General features: G+C 36.0%; 2 protein-coding genes across 11 annotated transcripts in view; both read right to left on the bottom strand.

The window, feature by feature from the left end:
• Positions 1–15,773, bottom strand: part of LOC103988639 (uncharacterized) — a 31,227-nt gene extending 15,454 nt beyond the window's left edge. Inside the window, exons 1-15 of one of the 9 annotated variants that reach the window (XM_009407230.3) lie at positions 15,562–15,772; positions 15,402–15,483; positions 13,705–13,756; positions 13,110–13,147; positions 12,870–12,981; positions 12,631–12,768; positions 11,679–11,783; positions 5,460–5,543; positions 5,267–5,382; positions 4,965–5,066; positions 4,770–4,883; positions 4,584–4,640; positions 4,286–4,352; positions 4,132–4,185; positions 3,839–3,913 (exon numbers count right to left, since the gene is read on the bottom strand). In XM_009407230.3, the coding sequence (XP_009405505.2) occupies positions 3,839–3,913; positions 4,132–4,185; positions 4,286–4,352; positions 4,584–4,640; positions 4,770–4,883; positions 4,965–5,066; positions 5,267–5,382; positions 5,460–5,543; positions 11,679–11,783; positions 12,631–12,768; positions 12,870–12,981; positions 13,110–13,132 (1,047 nt within the window). In that variant the 5' untranslated portion in view covers positions 13,133–13,147; positions 13,705–13,756; positions 15,402–15,483; positions 15,562–15,772. Of the gene's footprint in view, positions 1–3,838; positions 3,914–4,131; positions 4,186–4,285; positions 4,353–4,583; positions 4,641–4,769; positions 4,884–4,964; positions 5,067–5,266; positions 5,383–5,459; positions 5,544–11,678; positions 11,784–12,630; positions 12,769–12,869; positions 12,982–13,109; positions 13,158–13,672 lie in introns of those variants that run through there. The other 8 variants (XM_018826882.2, XM_065156996.1, XM_009407229.3 and 5 more) reach the window with 8 other exon arrangements.
• A 925-nt stretch (positions 15,774–16,698) lies between these two features.
• On the bottom strand, positions 16,699–26,411 carry LOC103988638 (uncharacterized). 2 transcript variants are annotated; one of them, XM_018826977.2, is made up of 6 exons: positions 25,837–26,411; positions 25,244–25,427; positions 25,019–25,099; positions 17,919–18,026; positions 17,578–17,847; positions 16,699–17,074 (listed from the first exon to the last, which is right to left on the bottom strand). In XM_018826977.2, the coding sequence occupies exons 1-6, from the start codon at positions 26,313–26,315 to the stop codon at positions 16,979–16,981; spliced, it is 1,218 nt and encodes a 405-aa protein (XP_018682522.1). In that variant the 5' UTR covers positions 26,316–26,411; the 3' UTR covers positions 16,699–16,978. The 2 variants fall into 2 exon arrangements, with proteins under 2 accessions (XP_018682522.1, XP_065009527.1); XM_065153455.1 differs by having other exon boundaries at positions 17,585–17,847.
• Between the last annotated feature and the right edge of the window lie 246 nt (positions 26,412–26,657).

Below are 26,657 nucleotides of genomic sequence, written 5' to 3'. Positions count from 1 at the left end.
CTTGTCTCCAGATTTTACAAAAGATGAAGCATCTATTGACTTCACAAACATATTCTCTAAAGAACAATTAACCATAAAATTAATTATACTCCTGCGCCTCCTGTCAGTCCAAACATCTGACATAATAGAGCAACCATGTGTTGCCCATGATTCTTTATGACCCTTTAGTAAGTCATTTGTATAATTCAACTCTTTTTGTAGCAATGGAACTCGCATCTCATAATAACTTGGAGGTTTTAATCCTGCACCATATCTTCCAATAGCTTCAATCATATCCTTAAAACTGTATAAACGAGTTGTACTAAGGGAAAGACCAGCCTGATAGAAGAAGCGAGCAATGTGCTGAATTGTTCTTCCTCTTATTTCTTTATCACAAGAATCACTTATATTTGTTTGTCTAAATTTTGAGCCTCCTGCTTGCCCTTGTTGTTTCTGGGATCCTTGAAGCATATATAGATCCATCGGTCCTTTTTTACCTTTCTTAGTACTCATAACTTCTTTTCCCTTTTTGTCGTATACTTTTTTTTCACTTGGGTTAATACTCATAGAATAATCTTCTTCTTCATCCCTGAGATGTTCAACATTATCTTCTGGTAAATTCTCGTAAGATTCATTCTTTTGTATCTTCTTTTCATTCATATAACTCAACAACTCTTCTTTTACCTCAGGTGGACATTTTTTGCAAGCTGCTGCATTCTTGAAATTTCCTACTAGATGTTGTTTTGTACGAAAAATACCACCTCTAGTAGTCTTATCGCAGAATATGCAAGTCACTGCATTATGATCTTTCGGATCCTTCAAATAATTATACTTCCATGCAGGATCTTTTTTTGATACCATTGGAGACTCTATTGAGTTGTTCTCTACACTTGCCATTTATGTTGAAACCTAGCAATAATTTCAAATAAATAAAAATTAATAAAATTAAAATCAAAATAATATATTATTAATCTATTAATGAAAATTAATCATTTCAAATTTCAAATAAACTTAATATTAAGATTTAAGAGTATACTGAGCCTGACGGAGAAAGGAAGCAGCGGCGGCAGCGGCGAGCGGCGGGGGGAAAGGGAAAGGGAGCGGGAGGCGCGAGCAGCGGGAGGGCTCGCGGGAGGCGCGAGCAGCGGGAGGGCTCGCGGGAGTCCTCAGCTCGCGAGCAGAGGGAAGGCTCGCGGGAGTCGTGAGCAGAGGGAAGGCTCGCGGGAGGCGCGAGCAACGGGAGGGCTCGCGGGAGGCGCGAGCAGTTGGGAGGGATCGCGGGAGGCGCGAGTAGTGGGAGTCGCGAGCAGAGGGAAGGCTCGCGGGAGGGCTCGCGACTGGGCTCGTGGGAGGCGCGAGCAGCTGGAGGGCTCGCGGGAGGCGCGAGCAGCAGGAGGCGCGAGCAGTGGGAGGCGCGAGCAGCGACAGTGACAAGCAGCGGCAGCGGGAGCAGGAGCGACGAGCAGCGAGATCGGGAGCGGCAGCGGCGGCGGGTTAGGGTTGGGTAAGGGTTATATCGGTTTAGTTGGTTCAATCTCGATTGAACTAACTAATAACCGAACCAGACCTAAAATCCTGGTTCGGTCACTTGGTTTACCCAGGCGCTCGCCCGAAGCGCCCAGCGCCTGGGCTCGGGCGAGCGCCCAGGCGGCGCCTGTTTGAAGCGCGCCGCCTGGGACATTAGCGAGGCGCTCGGGCCTCGCCTCGCCTCGCCCGAGCGCCTCTTTCAATCACTGTGTGCAGTTCACACTAGGTGTATTAAATCTTGACCTAGTACTGCTTGTTGAAAGGCCTGCAGACTGATTGATGAAAGCATTATGAAATAAATTAATAAAATGAATGTGTAGGAAAGATCTAATAGGCTCAGTCTGATGCTTATAGGAATGACAATTGCAAATAATATTAAGACTTTATTACCACCTGCAATTAGCACAGAGGAATATTTAAGGGCTATTGAAGATAGATTTAAATCCGTTTATAAGTCATTGGCTGGCACATTAATGAAAGAATTGACCATGGCTCAATACGATGATACTCAAGGGATTCAGAATCATATCCTCAATATGGCTGACAAGGTTACGAAACTTGAAGCATTAGGCATAAATGTGGATGTATCTTTCCTCAAGTAGTTCATTCTTAATTTTATTCCTCCTTAGTTTAGCCCATTCAAGATTCACTATAGTACAAATCAAGGATTGAAACATCGTACCACACCGAAGTTTCGAGATTTGCTCGATACGGTGATATTATATACCGAGTGGTATATTTCAGTATATCGCTCGGTATATATATATAAAGTAAAAAAAAAAAAATTTCGACGACGTCGCCTCTCTTCTCCCCACGCGAGGCAACATCGCCTCTCTTCTCCCCAAACGGAGCGACGTCGTAGAAAAATGAGGCACCTCTCTCTCTCTCTCTCTATATATATATATATATATATAAGTAAAAAAAAAATACCGCCCGGCACAGACGGTATTATTCGAAATTGAAGACCTTGGTACAAATAATGAAAAATGAGACTTGAATAAGCTAATGTATGTATGTTCAGGAAGAATTAAGGTTAAGGCAGAAAAAATCTCATAATGTTTTAACTACTACTTAAGAAGTTGATAACAAGAAAAAAAAGTTGAAGCATCATCAACCAAATAAATTTGTCAGGTTTAAAAAAACTAAGTAGACTAATGAAAATAAAGCCTTCACAGTAAAGTAGTTCCTTTGTGGTAAGAAAGGACAAATGAAAAAAAACTGTATTAAACGCAAGGCTAAGTTTGAAAAGAAAGACAAACTTGACCTTTGTATATTTTGAATCAAACATTAAAAATGTTCCTTCTAATACTTTTTGGATTAATTATAGTACTTCAACTCATATTAGCAATAATATATAAAGATTTTTTACAACCCGAAAACCAAAAGAACATGAAAGATTTATCATTATAGGGAACCATCTCAAAGAGAAAGTGATAACAGTGGAAACTTATTGGCTAGCCTAGAGATAGGTCATCATTTGATGGATCTTAAGACACATACCTTATTTCTTCTATTTCTAAAAATTTAGTTTCTCTATCTAGAATTGATGAGTTAGGATATTATCTTTTTTTATGATGATAAACTCAGCATTTATATAATTCAATAAAGGTTGATTTTTAAATTATATTTAATAATTTATACATAATTAATTTAAATCCTAAGTTTGCAATGATATTGGTGCCCTTGCAATCAATTGTTAGATTGAAATATAGTTTTAATGATAAGAAATCTTCTATATTGTGACAAACATTTGAGGCATATCTCGAAGGAAAGAATTAAAAGATTAATGAATGATAATATTTTGGAAGATTTAAACTTCATTAATTTTAATATTTGTATAGATTGCATTAAAAGAAAGTAAACTAAACACATAAAGGAAAATATCACAAAATATAAAGAATGGTGAATTTATTTTGAAACATATCCATAAAGTATCCCCGAGTGTCCTTGAAGCATCTATTTTTTTTTTATAATTTTTCAAACACATGTTATTTTAAGGAAGAATATGACACATCCAAGAGGTGTCCTAGAATTATTGCATCTGACATGTATCCAATATGAATAGGAGTAATTTAAAATGACCGTGTAATCTAGGAACTTGTTATAGATAAATTTTGTTATTACATTAGAAATATGGTCCTTCAATTTACAAAAATGGGTGAAACTTGGTGTTCAGTGTAACCATCATTATTTTAGTATACCCCAGTTTGTCTATGGCATTCAAGGTCAAAAGCTAGATACCTGTATTGCATATTATTAGTATTTCCCTCAGCTGCCTCTCATTTCACTAAAAAGCATAACTATTTAAGGTAAAAGGTACAGAAATACAAACCTGGTCACCAATAGAAGGAATAACTCGATTGACAATCCATTGTGCATCAACTACACCAATCTTTTCATGAGCAGGCTGCATGGAAAACACACACACACATAAAAAAGAAAAGAACCAGCATGATGAGATCAGCAACAGAAAAATTGTGAAACTCTTAAAATAGAATATAAATCGCTCTTCCAATCAGTAATCATCATAGTTCGGTTAGATGGCATTTACAATTAGTAAATTGACTGGACACACAAATTTCTTGGATAAGCACCAGTTGTCAAAAGACTCAAAACTTAACTGACCTCAACACATCTTCCAAATGCAAAGTCCAGTCCCCATCCATGGACCAAATCATTCTAAGACAACAGAATACTCTTTTTGTTCATGATGAATACAGAAGTGACAAAAATAATAAATATTTACATAAATGAAGGTTCAGAAAATATATTTAGTTACCTGAATCATATGCCAAACACAACGCCATGCATTCCTTGAAAAGACAGGAGCTTCGATTTCCACAAAGCTAAGAGAACATCAATGTCATGGATAAAGCAAGTCAGTATCCTTCCAGTTTTTCTTTTTCTATTTCTCAGGAGTACAATGAATAGTAAACACTCCAAGTGACGAAAGATCTTACACTCAATAGGCACCTCAGTAACAAAAAACTGCATGCATGCATAATCAAAGCACAAAAAGGAATCATACAAATAGTTGATAAGTGATTAAACATCAGATAATGGGATAGAAACCATACGCAGCACATGGTGGCAAATGTGGGTCAGTACACCAACCAGGTTTCTCTACCGTTTCTCTGAGAAAATGAGAGAATCATTAATATAAGCAGAAACTTCACTTGTATGAAAGGTGCATATATACTTACAACAGAAAGAAATGTAGAAAATTATATTAAAAAAAATTATACTGATCATCACAATCATACTTGTGAACTTCACTGTCACCTCTCCTTTTAGTCATCTCCCATGTCAATCCTTTATTAGGATCTACACCTGGTTGTGAAATCTCCAAGCCATATTTTTTCACTAAGTGCAGATATCTGACGTAAGAAAATTAGAGTAAGCAGCCACGTAAGTGATCTGTCAGATAAATTAGCATTTAAGAGGGAAAAAAATTCTACTTCTCTGCATCAAAATGTTCAACTCCAATATCATCATCCCAGATAAATATGTAATCATAAGCTGCTACAACATCTGGATGCAGAAAACGTTTTGCATACCACCTGATGATTATGAGAAATGAATGCCATTATTGAAATCATAACATGACATCAATTAAATTAGTAACAAGATAAGTAATAGGAATGAATATTAGAGGACGTCATGAATTCCTTTGGAAGAATTGGCAGGTAACAAGAATGCAAGATCATGCCACAGAAGAAACTTTTGATACTTTGTTAAAAGAACCTCCAATTATTCTAACCATTTTGTTTGCTTCCTTATGCTGACATGAATCGCACGCTTGGACCACTCTAGTTCTTCCCATTCACTAGCCCGACCATCATAATGGAAGAGCAAGATGGTGAAATCTTCAGAAAACTGTAAGAATATTATGATATAAAACACCAAACGGGAAAAAAATTGCATGTCTAAGAGGGGTACCACATTAAACCAACCTTTTTAACTGCCATGTCAACATTTTTCCGTTGCTCAAATCCAACTGTAAATGTCACAAGATATTTTGGCCGTGTTGTTAAATCCTACCAGCATATACAAAAAGAAATAAGTTCAGTAAACAAGTAATTTGAAAATTAAAATGCAGAGAAACAGAAAATAGTCGACAGCTATGGTGTTTAAAAGGTACTAAACCTGTGAGATACAATTGTTTTATTGCTATTTTTATTCAGTTCTTCATGCTATGATGATCTCAGATCTAGGAGTGCAAACTTTAGATATCTGAAGTTTCTATTAAGTTTCACATAAAGGACATAAGAACAATGCATAACAGCCACAAGGCATGCCCAGTGATGATAGTTTCATGGAGCCATGATTTTGGTTTAATTCAACTCTTGTTTAGGTTAGTTCTAGTCTTAGTTTAGCCAAATATAGATCAAGCTAAAGTAACTTGATCAATGGTCTTTTCTAGTTTTGCTAAGATTTTAGCTCATATTTGTTTCTTTTCTAATTTAAAGAGACCAGCAAATATCTCTATTATAGTTAGTTTCAGAATATAAAATTTTGAAGATCAATTCAACTTCCTCTTTTCACTATTAGTATCTTTTTCTTTTATATTTAAATTGGTTACGGAAATATCTTGATTTATTCTATTTAAAGCATTGGAGATTAAAGAAATTCAAAACAGTAAAATCCGAGTGAGGAAGAAAATAACCAATTTCAGTGAAGTGACACTCAAATTACTGTTACTGTTTATCTCATCAGCGAATGAACTTAAACTGCTATAGTGAAATGAACAATACTCAAATAGGTCTGTATTTGATTTATTTGTTTCTTTGTTTATTTGATGTAAGCAGTTCTTATTATTAACATAGAGTTAACTAAAGAAGATATATGCCTACTGTGGCTCATCTCATGTGGGGATCAACTGCACTATGAAACACTTATCACAACCTTACTAGATTGTTAACCACATCTTTTGCCAATGGCAGATCAAACTAAGCTTTGGATCCCTAATTCTTTGAAAGGTGGGGTTGTCATCCAAGGTATACAATTTCGAATGATATCGTCCAGTACATGTGGTACGTATCGGTCCGACAGTAAATCGGTATGCGGACTGCTCGCTACCGAGCGGTATTTTTTTATTTATAAATTATATATATATATATATATATAAAGCAACGTCGCCCCTCCTCGGGAGAAGAGAGGCGACGTCGCACATTTTTTTAAAAAAAATTATATATATATATATATACATAGAGAGAGAGAGGCGACGTCGCCTTGCGTGCGGGAGAAGGGAGGCACTGTCGCTTTAGCAACGTCGTTGAAATTTTTTTTTTACTTTATATATATATATATATGTATATATACATATATATATGTATATATACATATATATATGTATATATATGTATATATACATATATATACATATATATATACATATATACATATATATATACCGAACTGTATACCACTCAGTATACAGTACTGTATCATACCGAAAGAAGGTCGAAACTCCGGTACAATACGATATTTCAATCCTTGTTGTCATCTAGCATCAAATTAGTGTTAGAACAAAAATATTCTTCTAGTTGTAAATCAAAGACAGTGGTAGATGTTTGTTTCAAAAATGAACATCAACTCACATGGCAAAGTTGACCCAATCTGATCCTTTTTTCTAACATTACCGTGCCTAAAAACTGGATGACCTTGGTGTGTCTGAGCTGATTGCCCTTCCTTGTCTTGCCTCTTTGAGAGTAGAATTTTCACGAGACAAATGATTCTATAACTATTATTTTTTTTTTAGAAAATAGACATTAATCATATCATTCAAAGGAATTATTGTAGTAAACAACTATTATGTATGTATATAGAAAACTCAATATACTTATAGCTTAAATGATACTAATGGATGCTATTGTAGCCTCATTACTTCTCTAATTACCAAGTCTCTAAAGTTTTACTAAGAAAAAAAAAACTTTATTTGAAGAAAGCACCCATAAAATTTGAGATTAATTGTGTATTTTATGATATCCCCATTCTCCATAATAACACTCTTAAGAGCTACTCTCTTTCTTCTCCTTGCCTTGATATTATTTGTTCTCCATCTTTCATAATGGTAGATTTCAGGCATTACAAAACAGTAGCAGACTGCATATCTCGTGCTTGCAGCTAAGAACAGATATAATAAAAGAACCTCCATTTTGATTTTCCTCTTCTCTTCCCTACTCCTTCCACACATTCCCTTTCTTTTTCTTGTTTTGAGGCTAGTTATCAAATTGGCTAGAATTAGCCAAATTAAACCAACTCCAGTCTGGTTCTAGCTGTTTTTGACAAATTTCTGGCAATTGAAGCAAACTCAGATTTGTATTGGCCTTGGTTGATATAGATGCAGTTTGGGCATATCCCTTAAGAATTGACCGTATTGCAAACTATGACGATATTGTTAAGACTGTGTTTGATAGCTCTGGACAATCTAATATATATATTTAGCAATCAGTTTAAGAGGCACATTTCTTCAATTTTGTTGTCTCCAAAATCAATCATTCCATGAAGTGCTAGAAACTAACTCATCTAGGTTCGGGGCTGATGCAGAAGCATATCAACCTGAATGAGGTGTCATGGACTGAACCAGAAGAAGACTGCAGGTGTGGAGCTGAAGTGTTGAGGAGGAACTCCTGAAGTACCTACCCAAGAAGACTGATATCGGATTTCTCGACATGGTCCATCTGACACCTAAGTGAGTGCGAGTTCCAAAGTTGGAGTGGTCAGAGAGACCCTCTAATCTCCTGCGGTTAGAGCGATTGCCGATATGGAGAATCCGGTGCAACGACTGCTGACACGATCAATCTGGCTAAATTGACCAATGATGTGGCTGATCTGGTATCATGACTACTAACCTGGTCGATCTGGCACAAAGGCCACAGGCATGGCCGATTTCTGGTGTGGCCAATCTAGCATAACGAATTTTGTCGTTTTGGGTTACACTGCATTCACATTGGTGTCCATGTGTGGGTAAAAGTATGATTTTGCCTTTATCAATATATATCTCTCAATCCTATTCATTATTAGAAAGATTAACAACATAATTAAAATCAATTAGAGTATATGAACATGATCAAAACGATTGATCAATCCAGATTGGTGGGACTCGGATTAACTGAGAAAATAATTTTAAAAATGTATATAATACATAAAATCACAAAAATTTGCAAATTTAGAATAATTTTGGGAAAAAAAATAATATCATATTCTAGAAGATTATTTAATCTCCAGAATATATCTATCTATGAGAAAACACAAATTATAAGAGATCCAAAATCATCTTTATAACAAATTTAGTACTAACCATATCATACAAAAATATTGTATATATGTCATGGAAAATCTTACAATGTATCCACATGCAACTTAAAGACACCAATGAACCTGCCTGAGTTGTAATACCTTCTAATAAGCATGAAGTTTAAGTGTTAGATGAGACAAAATAAATTTGTTAAAAAATATAATACGTTTTTGCAAAGGTATCAGCTAGGATAGTTGGTAAAGACCTTGAAAGTTTAGCACGGAGTCCTAGGCTTTGATTCCCACCTTCACCTCTTACCCTATGCAAAAATAAATAAATAAATTTGTTAAAAAAATCTCGTGGATTTTTGGGATTGATATAATACTATAACATCTACTTCCTCAGTGGTGGCATCTCTATTTCCTTCTTCTTTTCCTCTCTCAATATAGTTTTCTCTCTGTGGTGGCAAATGTTAAATGTAGTGGTTGCAATGAATACCATATGTGATAGAAGTATCATCTTTCCATTTTTCACGATCATAATTATAGTTTTCTTTTGCATCGTTCCATTGTTTTTGGCTTCCCCTTTCTTTTCCTACCCTTCTCTTCTTTTTCTTCTTATGTGTTTGTCAAATCAGTAAAAATTGACAAAATTGTCCAACCCTAATTGAAATGAATTGATTCTAGCTTATTTCAATTAATTTTGACTATAATGCCAAAAAATCAACCAAAATCAAAATCAGATCCTAGATAATAAGATACAGATTGGCAGAATCATATTGGAACTAAATGCTGCCACAAATTAAGTTCCTATTTTAGTTGGTCCATAGGTATGTCCCTGTTCATTGTACCTAAAATCTTAGAGATGAAAAATCAAAATTTATCCTTTGGTATAGTGAAGTGAACTAGTGATTTAAAAAGCGCTAGGCGCCAAAAGATGCTAAGGTCCAAAAACGCTTGAGGCGCTAGGTGCTCGCCCGAGCGAAGCGAGGTGCTAAAATTTAAAAATATATAATATAATTAATAAATATAATTATTTAAAATTTTAAATAAAAATATGCTATTAAATTAAGAAAATCTAAGATACAAAATCACAATGTCACATTAACAAAAAGTTTCAAATAAATAAAAATTAACAATATTAAAATTAAAATAATATATTAGTAATCTATTAGCAGTATTGAAAATTAATCATTTCAAATAAACTTAATAATATTAACAGTATACAGTATACGTATACTATTAAAAAGAAGTGTAAAGGGGTGCTGAGCCTGCTAACTAAGAAAAGAGGAAGCGGCAGCGGCGAGCGGCGATAGTGGCAGCGGCGAGCGGTGACAACGGCGAGTAGCGAGAGCGGGAGCGGGAGCGGGAGCGACGAGCGGCGACAGCGGCTGCGTTTGCGAGCAGCGACAGCGGCGAGCAACGGCAGCGGGAGCAGAAGCAGGAGCGGGAGCAGGAGCAGCGAGCAGCGGGAGGCGCGAGCGACGACAGCGGCGGCGTTTGCGAGCAGCGACAGTGGCGAGCAACGAGCGGCGAGCAGCGGGATCAGGATCGGGATCGAGATCGGCAGCGGCGAGGGTTAGGGTTCGGTTGTCACTTATATCAGTTTTAGTTGGTTCGATTGAACCAACTAACCATCATAGACCGAACCAGACCTAAAATCCTGGTCCGGTCGCCTTGGTTAACCCGGGCGCTCACCCGAAGCGCCCAGCGCCTGGGCTCGGGCGAGCGCCCAGGCAATGCCTATTTGAAGCACGCCGCCTGGGAGATTAGCGAGGCGCTCGGGCGAGGCGAGGCGAGCGCCCGAGCGCCTTTTAAAATCGCTGAAGTGAACAATAATTGGTATAGTGAAGTGAATGGTAACTCAATAAGAGCCGTAAGATTTTTTTTTTTTTTTGTATATGATGTGAACAATCATTAAAAACTGATGTATAAATAAACCTGATTTTCTCCTTTTAGAAGACAATAATGTATAAAAAATTTAATAGTAAAAATTGATATTTTTTCGGCCAGTTTGTTATGTAATATTTTTCGTTTTACCTCTAATTGTATTTTCGTCCTGCTTCTCTTCAATTCCTTCACACCATGGTCCTCTCTATACAATTATTTTTCATCCTTTTATCAAACAATTTGTTGGATATAACTGTTAAAGATGATGAATGCTGAAAGTACAAAATATCCTTTGATATGGATCTAAGAAGGAAAAGAAGATTCTTCTCTATGGATATAGAAAAAAGAAGGTACTTATGCATGGATCCAAGCTCTTTATTCGGATTAATTTAAGCAACAAAAGGAGTGAAGAGAATTAATCACTGGGAGAAAAAGAGAACAAACAGAAATGAAGAATTAAGGAAAGACGATATTTCATATATGTTTTTATAACACAAAAAAGAAGGAAAACACTGCCCATATCTATATTACTTCTAATCAACCACTGCCCCGATAGTCTAAGAATTTGGCATATGTTGGAAAATTTCAATGAATAAACTAGAATTGGTTTTTATAGGCATCTGATTCAACTTTTTCTGGGCAGCAGCCAATGAAACCCCAATAAGGAAGACTCCATTGGTCATCTATTTGAAACTGTTAAAATGAATTGCTAACTACAAAGTATCCACTTCAGCACAAAAAGGAAGACTCCATTAGAATATCACTACAGTTAAGAAAGAATCATCATGTATCTAATTATACATTAGGATAAAACATTGTAAAATGTTTTAAAGAACTCAAAGAACACTTTTATAGACTACAAAACACACATTAAATCCTATAGCAAAAAGCAGATGGGTGCTATCAGGCAAAATGTACCACTAAATCACATAAATTGTGTGTTGCCTGGACATTATATTCTAATGGTTTCATTAAATTCACATGTAGGCAGCCAGTCCTTACACAAGTAATTAAGAAGTCAAAATAACTTCAGATTAACAAACCTCCTCAGGATTGCCCCACAACCTGTGCAGATAAAAGTCCGTCTCAGCCACAACAATGCCAGGTGGTAAGAACTCTGCACCATGAGGGTTTGATTCCACATATATCTGAAAAAAAATAACATGAAACAAGTTTAAAAAAAAGCATTTCGAATGAACTTTCGGCAAGAATTATTGTCAATAGGGTAACAAAAATTTAAAGATTACTTTTATTGTATCCAGTAACTCTGCAGTGTGTGTCAGGGTCGAGCTTAGCCAAAAGATATGACAACCAACTTAAAAAGTAAGCCTTCTTTTCTAATGATTAATATGTGCAATGGATAGAGTTCAATCAATGGCAAAACATAATTATATGTGGAACCCAAAAGTAGATGATGAGAAAGGGACTGAGCCATTGAGTCAGTTCCAAGAATCTGTTAGAAAAATACCAGTTAAGTGCTGGAACATGCCAGTTGTGATAGCACAACATCAGCATAGTCTATGCTTGCCATGACAACACATGCTGATGGTATTTCAGCCAGTGGTTTAAATAGGCACCTAGGCGCTCGGGTGAGCCAAGGCAAGGCCTGAGTGCCTCGAAGCTTGACCAGGCAGCGCCTATTTAAAATAACAATTCTCGGCTAAAAAGAAAAAAGAAGACCAAACAAGTTGAGCAGCATAAAGAAAGGTGAATCATAGGCTTCATATGCCAGGCTACATGAAAAACATAAGTGAAAAGATAAAATGTTCTCTTGAATGTCCTTATAATGAATCAAAATATTTCAAATATTAACTAATGAAAAAAAAAAATTGAACAAGATTTGAATTGACAAGATAAGTTTTCTATCTTGAAAAGCAAAAATAGACATAGATTTCACAAGCAATGTCCAAAAACAGACATTAGGATAGAAGTCAGAACGTAATTGCTTTAGTGGAAAGTCACATTAAGTCATTTAAAATGATAAAGGCTACGTACCTTCAAAGGATCACCTGATCGATGTTTCTCAGTAGATGACTTTCTAGTCATATGAGGATTAATAATTGTATCATACGATCTTGTATCCCCAGTGAAGTCCATTTCAACTGTAGATGAAAAACTGGGGACGAGGCTAAGCTGTTAATTCAAAAATTATTAATGTTCATGTTAGAAACATGCATATACACATATATGTAACTAAATAAGTGAAAACAGCACAATATCTAAGAGAAACAGACCCTGATGCTAGAAAAATTTGGAAATGAACAACCAACAAAGAATCCAAAGATGACTCCCAGGATAGTAGTTACAGTTAGCCTGATTCCTTCACTTGACTTTTGCATTGATCCACTAAACAATAAAATCAGAAAGTTCTCATGATAAGACTTAGTGGATTGAAAAGGGAAAGAAACACAGAAGTGTAACTTAGCAGCCAAAAATCTAACATTGTGGATGATAACAGTAAGGAAGAAACGAACCTGCGATAGTTGTTTCCCATCATGCTGCTGCTACTTAACTGACACAAACTATTGTAATGATTTAGCCAATCAGAAATAGAAATTAAAATTAAAATTTCTGAAGAACATTATACATACATATATATATATATATATATATATATATGTGTGTGTGTGTGTGTGTGTGTGTATATGTGTGTATATATGTATATATGTGTGTGTATATATATATATATATATATATATATATATATATATGTGTGTGTGTATATATATATATGTGTGTGTATATATATATATGTGTGTGTATATATATATATGTGTGTATATATATATATGTGTGTATATATATATATGTGTATATATATATACATATGTATATGTATATATATATATACATATGTAGACATATATATATGTATGTATACATACATATATATATGTATACATATGTATATATATATACATACATGTATATATAAATACATATATATATATATATATACATATATATATGTATGTATGTATGTATATATATATGTATGTATGTATGTATATATATATGTATGTATGTATATATGTACCTGCTCAAAACAGAAGAAATAAGAAAAACAACCTCTGTAGACCAATAAATTCCTTGATTCAGTGGACTATCATAACCTAATAAGCTGCACCATCAGGATATTGGCATGAGACAGATGCAACAGTAAGAGATTTCATGCAGTGATTTCAGGATAATTTGCAGTTATGCAAACATGCAATAGGCCAATATTAAAGGGATGAATATGTAAAACAGTATAACCTTCAACATAGCATGAAAATACTAAAACTCTGTGTTTTGTGGTGTCAGACCTACTATATACCTGTTAAATGTATGTGAATTTGGAATTTCAGGGAACTATGCAATGCTGGCTCGAAGAAATAGACAAACAAAATATAACATCTAACAGATTCAGTATTCGACACTTGAGAAAATCATCCTCAGGTTGCCTAAAAAATCACCCTCAAGTTTTCTCAGGAGAAGCAAGGACAAGGGATGACTTTCAAACAAGTTGTAGCAATGACAAAGATTATAAGTTTCTATGGGAGCATTAAGAGGATGGTACCCTATATACACTTAGAGTTAAACCATTAAAGTGGCTGTCAACAAGTTCATAGATTATTTAAATTGGGTAAACCAATCATTCGAGTGGAAAGAAATGTTTAAAGGACAAAAGGTTGTCAAGTCCTAATTACAGAACACCCAATCATAAAGCCCGACATTAGGCTAGTCAAGACTACACTAAAATATGCATGCAACAGTTAAAGATTTTCATTAGTTTGTTATGAAGCAAAGTGCGTATAATTTGATACCTTTTGCTAATTGACATCTCCAAATATTACTTCCAACCATGATTTACAATACCATATCATACCACTCGGTATAGGTGGTATGTACCGATCCGATAGAGGACTAGTATGGGTGGTACATTAGTACACCTTAGTGTACCATGTGTCAGTACGTTCAGTACAACTCGGTACAGCTTGATATGTACCGTACCAACAACTGATCAGCACACCGGTACAGTACGGTATTCAAAACCTTGCTTCCAACACAAATTAACCAAACAATAAACAATTATAGAATATATTTCTCTAGATAATATCCATAGGCTACACATTTCAGATGTTGTATCCTCAGAGTATACAGAGGATACTTATTTGTTCATAACATAACCAGTTAACAATATCACCTCAAAGACATCACATCTGTTTCGTTCTCTCAGTTACTTGAGTTTCAGGATCCAATCATGAAAGACATTTTCGATGGTCAAAATTTCAAGGTCTGAAAGATAACCACCCAATTCAATAATGATCCAGATAGGTTCCAGCCCAAGAGTTCAATCGAATGATACACATTTGGCATCCGACAGAAATATATCTTAATTTTTTGAACCTAAAAATTGAATTCTCCGATACTACCATTTAATAAAATCCACAAGCTCGTAAAGTTGTAATGTAACCATACATGATTCACGAGGAATCTAGCAAGTAATGTCATACAATAAGCAAATGCAACTAGAAAAAGACGAAGATTACGACTTCTACGAATGATTTTATGCTCCCACACAAGCAAGTAAACTAGACACTAACATAAATAAAAAGAACTAATTTTATCAAATCATATAACAAAGACCAAAAAGAAAATTTTGACAGTTCGACCACAAGTAAATGTCGAACCAAAATCCTACGGCCATCAAACATGGATAACCATGAAGGCAACAAATTTCATCAAATAAAGAAATAAAATCAAAAGAAGGAAGAAGAAGTTACGAAGTTCATCCAATAATTGATGAAGACAACATGGGACCAGGAATCGCGCGAATCCTCTCGCTGAAAGAACGAGAACTGCCGGCTGCGAAATGGAGGAAGCATGGAAGTCGCAGAAGAAACGAAATGCCGCAAACCAGAGTTGAAGGATCCTCCATCCTACCAACATATGTCGAAGATTTGAGGATGATGACTGGTAGACGGCGAGCAGCAATTCAGCGCGTTGAGTGTCTTTCTTCGCTTTCCTCTGTGCGTCTTTTTGATGTTGATCCTCTTCAAGCGGCACGGATGCAATTATCCGTGCAATTCGCCCTTTGAGCCCTCCATCTCTCCCGTCATCACATCTCAACGCGCCACTGATTAACGAGCACCACCGCTCGCTGACGAATCAACGACGTGGTAGTGGCAGACCAATAATGCATTAATGGATGGACAGGATGCGAGGATTGAAGTGATGGAGGGCTGAGATGGGGAGTTGGGTTTGAAGAACGGGACATATGAAATCTTTTTTTTTTTTTTGTCCATTCAAATCATAAAGTGTAGTTATAGATGGGGATGGACAGGAATTAACCATTCGATCGAATCGAGAAACAGGAATTTCGATCGATTTGATTCACTAATTTTATTATTTGAAATTTAAGAACACTCGAACTCTTATTTTTTATCAAAGATATTTGACTTTGTCATAAGAATAAAGGAAAGAAAAATACTATTATATTCGTTATCAAGCTCTTAACATGGTTTGTACGGATCATATCAATTTCTTTCTTTATAGTATATAATTTATTCATATATTTTATATTTTTAACAAAATACATATATTTTTATTTAAATAATAATAATAAACTAATCTTCGTTTGAGCCACTCTAATTAGATGGCATGTGACTCTTCCGCGTATTCCCCTAGGAATTAACTAATTTGCATTGAGTCCTTTCTTCGAAAAACCAGCAAAAACTGATGTCAGGCATGGTAAGACCACTCTTTTGAGATAAAAATATAATTTCTTTGCATATAATAACACCTAAAAGACTTTTATTTACACAGAAAAGTGAAAGGAATAACCAATTTCAAAGTATAACATCAACCATGGAAAGGAATATAATCATATAAGAACATTATGGTTCGGGATTGTTTATCTCAAATATAAACCCCAACATATATAGCACAGAAAATTCATATATTTCTTCAGACAAAACAGGAACATCACCTTCGTATTTGGGGGCAGCCTCAATTTCACTAGGTGTCAAATCAACAAGGCCACCTTTTTACCAACATCAAATAATCTGAATGTGCAATATCTTGAAAACCGACTCCACTGACCATTGAAATATGTAACCAAAAACCGAGTTAGAGTTACAGTACAACAAATTTGACCAAAGGCTACTAGAGACCACACAGTGCAATATACATGATTTGTAAGAGTATTATAATGTACAAGTTCTCTCTTCTGCTTTTACCATAACAAGGACTAAAGAATTAAGACAAACCGATGATCAGGAACAAACCAAGTGCTGCTACCTGTGATACACAAAAATGGTTGTCACAAAAGGGGTAATACTAAAAAGAGCTTTCCGGGAGATCAAGAAGAGTGATTGTAGCTTAAAAAATTGTCCCATATCAGTTTCACTGCATCCTGAACCATCATCGAGAGAGAGCTAGTCTCCATGCTCTCCTCCTGCAAAGACAATCTGAATGTCACACAATGTAGGTCAAAATCACTGTGCACCTAACCTACAAGGAACTAAAATTTTGAGGACGAAATGTCTTGTAATACTTAATCATCACTCTAACTCATGGTGGTAAGAGAAGCGGTTTCCTACAGTTAATTGACATGGATTGCAAAATCAGTTTCCTAGTCCATAAAATTAATCAGCTAAAACATTCATGCGATGGAACCAATTGATGTTGCCAGCTATGAAAAATTAAGTGTTGTATTCTAATAAGTGGGTCATTACAAAAATGCTGCTCTTGTAAGGATTAAAAAGAACTGACAAATGAGACTGGAAAGAGGCATGGGAAATAAGCACCACCACTTATCTAGGTATGAAGAAAGAGGCATTATTTTGAACTATTAAAACAAAAATAACAAAACTGCCTATCAATAATTATAGAAATTTAGAAAATTGCAACAAAAGAAGGATATTTTATATCTAACAGTCAAAAGGATTAGGAACAAACTATCAACTGTTCAGATATCCCAGTCAGCTTCAGTGAAACTTCATTGGAAACTTCCCCAACTGATGTCCTGTGATCAAATCGATCAGCAAATCTGAACTTAAGCCTTATATTCTGACTTCTAAAAACTTTGTGTTTGGTGTGCCAAACTCCAACAATGTTGAATTTTTCATCAATAGCTTCCTTCCCAAGAGGCCATCTCAAGCCTCCTTTCACATCTTGGTCTATAACCGCATCAGATATTAGCCTGTTTATGCCTTTTTTTTCTTCATCCTGAAACAACACATTTTATCGTATCAGTAAAAGCAAATGTCAATTGACTGTAACTGAAAATTGAAACTTACATTTAGAGTTTTCAAGATCCTTTTAGTGTACAGCATAAGTCTCACATCGAGATCCTTAGGAAGGCATGATATATCTACCACGAGGTGCCTCAATTGGTTTAGCTCAATCTAAAAATTTGTAAAGCAGAACTGTTAGTTTTAATGATGACATTTAATTCTTTAATCTTCATATAAAAAAAATAAAAGTCCAATGGATGAGGTTCCAACAATCTGGCATATAGGTCAATGTATATAGCCGTATCACTACATGCAAAATGACTATGTTCACTATTCAAATCTTATACTCAAGGCTTCCACCAAAAAATGACGAGGGCATAGATTTCATGTCCATATTATTAATGTAAATATTCAAGAAAACAACAAACATTGTCGATTAAACAGTGTCCAAATGCGCAATGACAACATGTCGGAAGGAAATATACACTCATTTCAGCTCTGGAACCTGAACATGATTAACATCCTAGACTGACCTGGTAATAGGGATTAAAAGTAGGGTCTGTTATTATCATCCCTCAAAAAATTTCAATGGGAACTAGATCCTCTCAGAGGAGACATCACCCAAGGGACTTGAGGGGAAACATTCCAATCCTTACATCCCTGAATAGACTTGGTTGGAATGACCATAACAAGAGGTCTTGAAAGTCCTTCTGCCTATTCAGTCGATCAAACAATGGTACTAAAATAAAAGTTCTTGACAGTCCTTTAATCTCAATCATTTCTTAAAATCTCAAGTTCAATGAAGAAAGATCCACAAAAAGCCTTTAATTAAAAGCCTTTGAATTGCTACTGGAATGCAATTTAGTTAAGAAGATTGACTTGACCAGAAACTAAGCTGAAGTCCAACCATCTTAGGTGTTCCTTACCCTCCACTCTGCAGCCTCTTTCCCTAGTAAACCTATTAAAGAGGATTGAAAGCATATTCCATTGACTTATCAATGGAAGCTCATAATACAATAACAAATATGGTACAGTCACAGCATAACATATGAATGATAAGAATTAGATTCTTATATTTACCCTAGAATTGACAGAGAAGAAAAAAGGACCTGTAGATGAAATCAAATACGGAAGAAATGGGTTTTCAGTTTGAAGGAATGAAATAATTGTTGAATTTCGGATTTTGATGATAAAACCAATTGATAAAGTTATAATATAATGTGCGTTTAAGTGACACATGACTAGCTTCAATCAGAGAAAGACAAATCGATTAAAGCAGTGGAATCAGAGGTTGGGCCGGAGTGAATATGTCAAAAGATTGGACGTCGGGCCGAAGGATCGGTCGACATGCCAGCAAAAGGTCTTCGTGCCATGAGTTCGGGTATCAGACCGAAGGATCGGACATTGCGTCAAAGAGATCGGATGTTGTGGAAGGTGAACAAGCCGATTTGGCAATACGTCGAAGGGGAGGACGATGCGCCGAAGGATCGAACGAAGCACCGGAGAAACCAATGACATGCCGGACAACAAAGGATCCATGCTTTGTAATAATTTGTCTAGATCGAAGTAGTTTAAAGGCTAATTGAGTTGGTTTCGGGTGTAACCATGCCAACTCAATTAGGGGCTAACTAGGCTTGAGTTAAGGTTGTTTTGGGCCAAGTGGAAGGCCCATTCAGTGACCCTTAGCTGGCCCATACGGTGGCACCGCCAGGGTTGGCGGTGGCACCGTTTGAGGCTCGGCCTCCCAGGATGTTTGGGCGGTGGTACCGCCCAGTGTAAGCACCGCCCGTAACTTACAAATCTTTTTCTTCTGATCCTGTAGTTGATCATACAATTCTAAATTCCTTATTGATAGGTCAATTCTTCTAAGATCAGTATTTGTTGGAGGATCTGTATTAGTAATAAGGTCGGTCTATACGAGTGGAGTTCGCCGGTGTATTTGTTCCTTAAAGCAAGAGTGTCAGTCTGGCAGGCGGTGGTACCGCCACCACCACCAGTACCCGGAAAACCCGGGATGAGACCGTTTTGACTCCAAATTTGAATCCATTTGGGGCTTATAAATACCACAATCTTTCCTCCTTAACATAGCAAGAAAAAGAGAACAAAAACTTGGGGTTTAGAGTGTGAAAACTCTGTGAGAAAGTTGAGTCCCTCCTCCTTGAGCTTAGAGGTTGTTCTAAGGGAGGTGTGTGAGGGATACCTTATAAAAGAGGAGTGTAAAGGTTCTCTCCTGAGCCTGTAAAAAGGAGAAAGAGTTGTATGAGTAGTTGATCTTCGCCCATTGGAAAGAAGATCGGTGGTGAAAGTCGATGGCCTCGAGTGAAGAAGAATCAGGAGTGGACGTAGGTCACAACGACCGAACAACTATAAATCTAATTTGTATTTACCTTTTGCTATTCATTTACATTGCAAACTGATTTCTTACTCTCACTACGCTTTCGTACGTTTTTAAGTTAAACATCTTTCCGACACGATTTCACCGAACGAAGTTTTCAAATCTACGTGATTTTACAAAAGCACTACTACATGATTTTACGAAAGCACTAATCTACGTGATCCTAAAGTAACGACAATACAAGAAGCAAAGGACCTAAATAACTTTCCGCTTGAAGAACTTATCGGGTCTTTGATGACCTATTAAATGACATGTATAGTACATGATGAACTTGAGAACAACCTTCCAAAGAATAGGAAGGACATGACACTTAGAACCAAAGAAGGCCACTTGGGTGAAAACTCAAGTGACGATAATGATGATGATGACTTGGCACTTCTTATAAGAAAGTTTAAAGAATTCTTAAAAAGGAACAAAACAAAACAAGACACTAAGAACAAAAGTGAACTTAAAAAGGACCAAATAATTTGCTATGAATGCAAGAAGCCGGGACACTTCAAAAATGAATATCCCCAAATGAAGAAGAAGCTACCAAAGAAAAAAAAGCGCTCAAAGAAACTTGGGACGACTCATGTGCAACCGAAGACGAGGAGCCTACCAACAAAGAAGAAGTTGCAAATTACGCATTAATGGCATTTGGCAACGAAGTATGTAACTCAAACGAATCTTCTTTATCTTACGATAAATTATTCAATGTCTTTAATGATTTGTTTGATGATTTTAAATTAGTTAGTAAAAAGTATAAATTGTTAAAAAAAAAAGCATGCTTCTCTTATTAGTGAATTTGATAAATTAAAAAATGAGCATGATGATAATATGTTAGCTCCTTGCACTAAGTGTAAAGAGATAGATTCACTTAAGAAAGAAAATGTTTTACTAAAATAAATATTAAAAATTTTTAAAATATGTAATAAATCTCTAAACATGATCATTGCTAATAAGGATCATGTTCATAGAAAGGAATGAATTGGCTTTGTGAGTAACGCTCAACAAAAGCCAACTATCTTTGTTAAAAGATCTACATTACATGTCTCACCTAGAGATAAATGTAATTTTTATGAAAAATGTGGACATTATGCCTATAGATATTCTTTTAAAAAATATAGTCCACACATATTAGTTTGGGTTCCTAAAGGAACCTTAAATAACTCAACGACAATAGTTAAAATAGGTAGATCTATTAATGAGGGACCCAAAGTCAAATGGGTACCTATAGCAAACCCACATTTCTTGTAGAAATATCTACAATCGAAAGCTAGGAGCAAAAAAATAACTTGATGATGGATGCTCAAGGCATATGACTAGAGATCCAACACACTTCACAAAGCTCACTAGCCGAAACAAAATGATTTTGATTGAATATGCTTTATGTTTAATGAAATCAAGCTTAATGAGTTTATATTTTGAAATTATGCATGATGATTTTTGTGATTTATAACTTATTGATCTTGATGATTTTTTGTGATGATTTTCTATTTTTTTATTTTAATCAATGATGCATGGATTTGGCATAGAAAACAAGGGCATACTTGTATAAAATCAATCACTTAAATTGAAATAAAAAAAATAATGCATTATTCTTGAAAATGTCTCTATCCCTAAAAGTTTATCGAATCTTTCAAAAAGAGATTAATAAATCTATTTATGTTATTTTTTATGAATCTATGAAAGTGATTTTGATAATTTGATTATTTAAATTTAAATGAGTGTTATCCAAATCTCTCATTTGATATTTGAGATTTTTTTATCAAGATCTCTTATTTGATCTCCTATGTTTCTTTACTAAAGAGAAGTTCTATCTATATTATGATCTTAAATTCTCGAAATTATAACTAGAGATTTTTTTTAAATCATGATCTTGATAATTTGAGATTTCTTATGAATAAATCGAGTTATTTTATTATTTGTTCTCCTATGATTATTTTTGCATTTTACAAAAAATGAGTTTTATCCAAATCATGATCTTGATTCCTTGATAACTATAACTTAAGATTTTTATGAATCAAGATTGTTTACTATGATTCTTCTTTTCGCTAATTGATTTATCCAAATGAATCATAATTTTTTCTCTTGATTTTTCAATATTTGATTCACAAGTTGAAAGTTGTCTTATTACTCTCTTGTATTCATGAAATGTATATCTCATCGCCAAATTAATTTTTCTTGTTATCCTTTATGTGATGATTTAAAAATTAATGTAAAGGGAAATGAATTGCACCATTGTATTATTCCCCTCCTTTTAACAATGACAAAGGGGGAGAAAGAATTACTAGCTTAAAAAAAGCAAACCTTGCTAGCTTGCTCATCTTAAAAGAGAAACAAAGATTGCTAGTTTGCACATTACAAAAGGAAAAAAAATTGCTAGGTTACAATCTCAAGCAAAAGTACTATCTTGCCCATATAAAGAAGCAAAACTTGCAAACTTACACATTGCAAAAGAAAACAAGAATTGCTAGCTTACACACTTCAACAAGAAGCAAAGAATTGCTAGCTTGCACATCATAAAAGAGAAGCAAGAATTGCTAGTTTGCACATCATAAAAGAGAAGCAAGAATTGCTAGTTTGCACATCTAAAAAGAGAAGCAAGAATTGTCAGCTTGCACATCTCAAGATAAGCAAAATTGCTAAACTTGCACATCTCTAAAACTTGTTAATTTGTTGTCTTACATTCTTTTTCAAAAACTTGCTAGTTACATTTTTTTTCTTTTTGTTGATGACAAAGGGAGAGAAGTTATGATGATTTTATGATGCATACAATACTCATGATTTTATAATACATGCAATGATGTGAAAGTCAATGGTTATCATTTTCTGAAATGATATCTTATTACAATATGGCATATTGATAGGGAGAGTTTAGTTTAAAACTCCGTCATCAATTGGTTGTCACCATCAAAAAGGGGGAGATTGTTAAATCTCAGATTTTGATGATGAAATCAATTGATAAAGTTATGATCTAATGTACGTTTAAGTGACGTAGGACTAGCTTCAATCAAGGAAAGACAAATCGATTAAAGCAGTGGAATCAGAGGTTGGGCAGGAGTGAACATTTTAGAAGATTGAACGTCGGGCCAAAGGATCAGTTGACGTGCCAACAAAAGATCTTCGTGCCATGTGTTCGGGCATCGGGCCGAAGGATCAGACATTACGCCAAGGAGATCGGATGTTGCGAAAGGTCAACATGTCGATTGGACAATACACCAAAGGGGAGGACGATGCACCGAAGGATCGGACGAAGCGCCGGATAAACCAATGACATATCAGACAACAAAGGATCAATGCTTTGTAATAATTTGTCTAAATTGAAGTAATTTAAAGGACTAATTGAGTTGGTTTCGGGTGTAACCATGCCACTTAATTAGGGGCCAACTGAGCCTGAGTTGGGGTTGTATTGGGCCAAGTGGAAGACTCATTCAATGACCCTTAGCTGGCTCAAGCAGTGGCACCGCCTGAGGCTCGGCCTCCCAGGCTGTTTGGGCGATGGTACCGCCAGAACCCAGTCTCCGAGGCCCTGTCAGGTAGTGGTACCGCCTAGTGTCAGACTGACATGCGATGGTACCGTCAGTTGTCAATCTGGCAAATGGTGGTACCGTCCAATACTGGTGATGGTATCGCCAGTACCCCGAAAACCCGGGATAAGACCATTTTGGTTCCAAATTTGAATCCATTTGGGGCCTATAAATATCTCAATCTTTCCTGCTTGACATAGCAAGAAAAAGAGAACGAAAACTTGGGGTTTAGAGTGTGAAAACTCTGTGAGAAAGTTGAGTCTCTCCTCCTTGAGCTTAGAGGTTGTTCTAAGGAACGCGTGTGAGGGATATCTTGTAAAAGAGGGGTGTAAAGGTTCTCTCTTGAGCCTGTCAAAAGGAGAGAGTTATAAGGGTAGTTGATCTTCGCTCATTGGAAAAAAGATTGGTAGTTAAAACCGATGGCCTCGAGTGAAGAGGAATTGAGAGTGGACGTAGGTCACGACGACCGAACCACTATAAATCTGGTTTATATTTACTTTATGCTTTTCATTTTCATTGCAAACTGATTTCTTACTCTCACTACGCTTTCGTACGTTTTTAAGTTAAATATCTTTCTAATACGATTTTATCGAACAAATTTTTCAAATCTACGTGATTTTTAGTGCCGATTTCGATCCTAACAACAATAAACTTGGTTCCAAATCAGGATCACCTAGAATAAATAAAACATTGGCGCAAATAGTTATAAGCACCCATTAATCTTCTTTTGTTTCCAACTGTTCATCCTTTAACTTTTGGAAAAGGTTATAAGAATAAGCCCCACTAGAAGATATTCAAGGCTTCAAATTACACAATTTATATAAAAAAGATAGTCAAGAGAAATAGATAATAGGATAGCAATTCACTATAAAACATAGTAATCCATCATATATTACTAGATTAGCTTCGTGTACAGTGAATATGGATATTCTTCTGATGTGATACGAGTTGTCAAATTTAAAGATTCAAAAGTAACGAACAATGTCTTCAAAATGATGCAAGGTCCATGTTCCTTTAAATACTAACAAACTCAACATAATGCTTGACACTTTGTAACAACTAATGAAATTATCAATTAGTATGAAGGAAATATTCCAATATGAAACTTCTGTATATAAATATATATGCGGGAAAACTAACAAAGATTGCCATGACATAATATTAATCACCTAGTGCAAATGGTTGAAGAAGCATGACTAAAAAATGGGGAGCACAAGTGCTGGATGATTCTGTAAGTCCACAATAATAAGAATCTTTACCTTACGAATCTCAAGGCCTCCACCTTCGACAACTGTACACTTGCATGAAATAGTAGAGCCAGGCCGACTCTTGTCAATCACCTAAAGTAGAGAAAAAAAATGTTAATATTTTAGGATAAAAAGGACACAAATTCTTAAACATTGAGTGGAAAAAAAATATCATGGCAGACTTCCCTTTCAACTATCAACAAATATGGTGCAGCAACTTGTATGCCACATCTATACCTTCACATGGTAATGCTCTTTCTCAGAATCAAAATCAAATCCAAGCTTCAGTAAATCTCGTCGCTGCAGTTCTTCAACATGCTCATTAGGTAGATTTGTGTAAAATGATTTATGCACTTGACCTCTAATATCTGCTTCAGCAATTGCAGCTTTCTTCAGGGAGTCGAGGCAACTTGAAGATTCCCTGTGTTAAAAAAGGAAGGATGAACTTTGGCTGCTACACATAATTGATTGTTATAATAACTTAGAAAAGCACATGATGGATAATATAATTTGTTTAAAAAGCAAAATAATGCAGAAAATACATTATCTGAAAGAAAAGGATGTGAATTCTTCGACGGGAAATCAAACTTGTATCAGCAGGGCGATATATGTCAGTACTAGAAAACAGGGGGCAAAAAAAGAAAGTACTGCTATACTGTTGGCAAGTTCCAATCAGATTGAAATATAGTTGACTAGTTCCAACCAGATTGAAATGATCAGAAACACACACTTCTGAAAGGTGCACGATCGAAGGAAAATTAACCAAAAAAAAAAAGATTGCATGTACTCAAACATGTCGCTTCTGGACCTGCCAAGAAGAGAGAGAGTACCCATGGAAAAAAACTTGGCCAACCCTCGCCACGAATGACAGCTTAATCTCCTCATTCTCCGAAGCCAAGTCGCCCCTCGCACTGGTGGCGGTAACCAACAGATCGGGCTCGATCCTCTCGGCGATCTCCACCCACGGCGGTGGATCCTCCCCGGAGGGCACGGGCAGAGGATCCCCGCCGACAGCGAGCACCAAAGGCTTCGAGCCAGTCTTCCGCTCCACTATTTCGCAGGGGAAGGGCTCCAGGCGGAGGCCGGCGTGGTTGAGGCGGCCGCCGATGGTCCACCAGCGGGAGATGGATCGTGAGGCATAGACGATCTGGCCGCGGCCATGGTTGGAGTCGGTCCTCCCGGTCCGGCGGTGGGAGGAGGAGCCGCTCAGTGTCAGGGACTGGTCGAAGTGGCGGGAGAGAGAAGGAGGCAGCGGGGTGGGCTTGTTGGCGGTGCCGGAGTGGCGCTTATGGGGAGGTACGTACGCCATATCTCACAAACCTATCGAACGAGAGCCGGAATGAGAGCGTGGAATCGACGCGGCTCTCCTTGTACGGGAAAAAGGCGTGCGTGGAAGACGAGCCATCTGCGCGCAGAAGGCAATACAATTGTTATTGATATATTAGTTTAATTATTTTTAAAGTATAATTTTAAAAAAAAAAACCCTGTTTTTATATTTTTATTTTTTCCGGTAGAACGTCACAACATTAGTTTGAGCAATTTATATAAAAGAAATTATTAATGGACTTTTATCAGATGAGGCTCAATATTTGATTTTATCAGGAGTATTCTTTTTTCAAAATTTCATCAAATCATTTCTAATAAAATTATA

This window comes from Musa acuminata, chromosome BXJ3-6 (genome assembly GCF_036884655.1).
Source record: "Musa acuminata AAA Group cultivar baxijiao chromosome BXJ3-6, Cavendish_Baxijiao_AAA, whole genome shotgun sequence".
Classification (NCBI taxonomy): Eukaryota; Viridiplantae; Streptophyta; class Magnoliopsida; order Zingiberales; family Musaceae; genus Musa; species Musa acuminata.
Note: the sequence above shows the minus strand (reverse complement) of the source record. Positions and strands in the feature narration are given on the sequence as shown.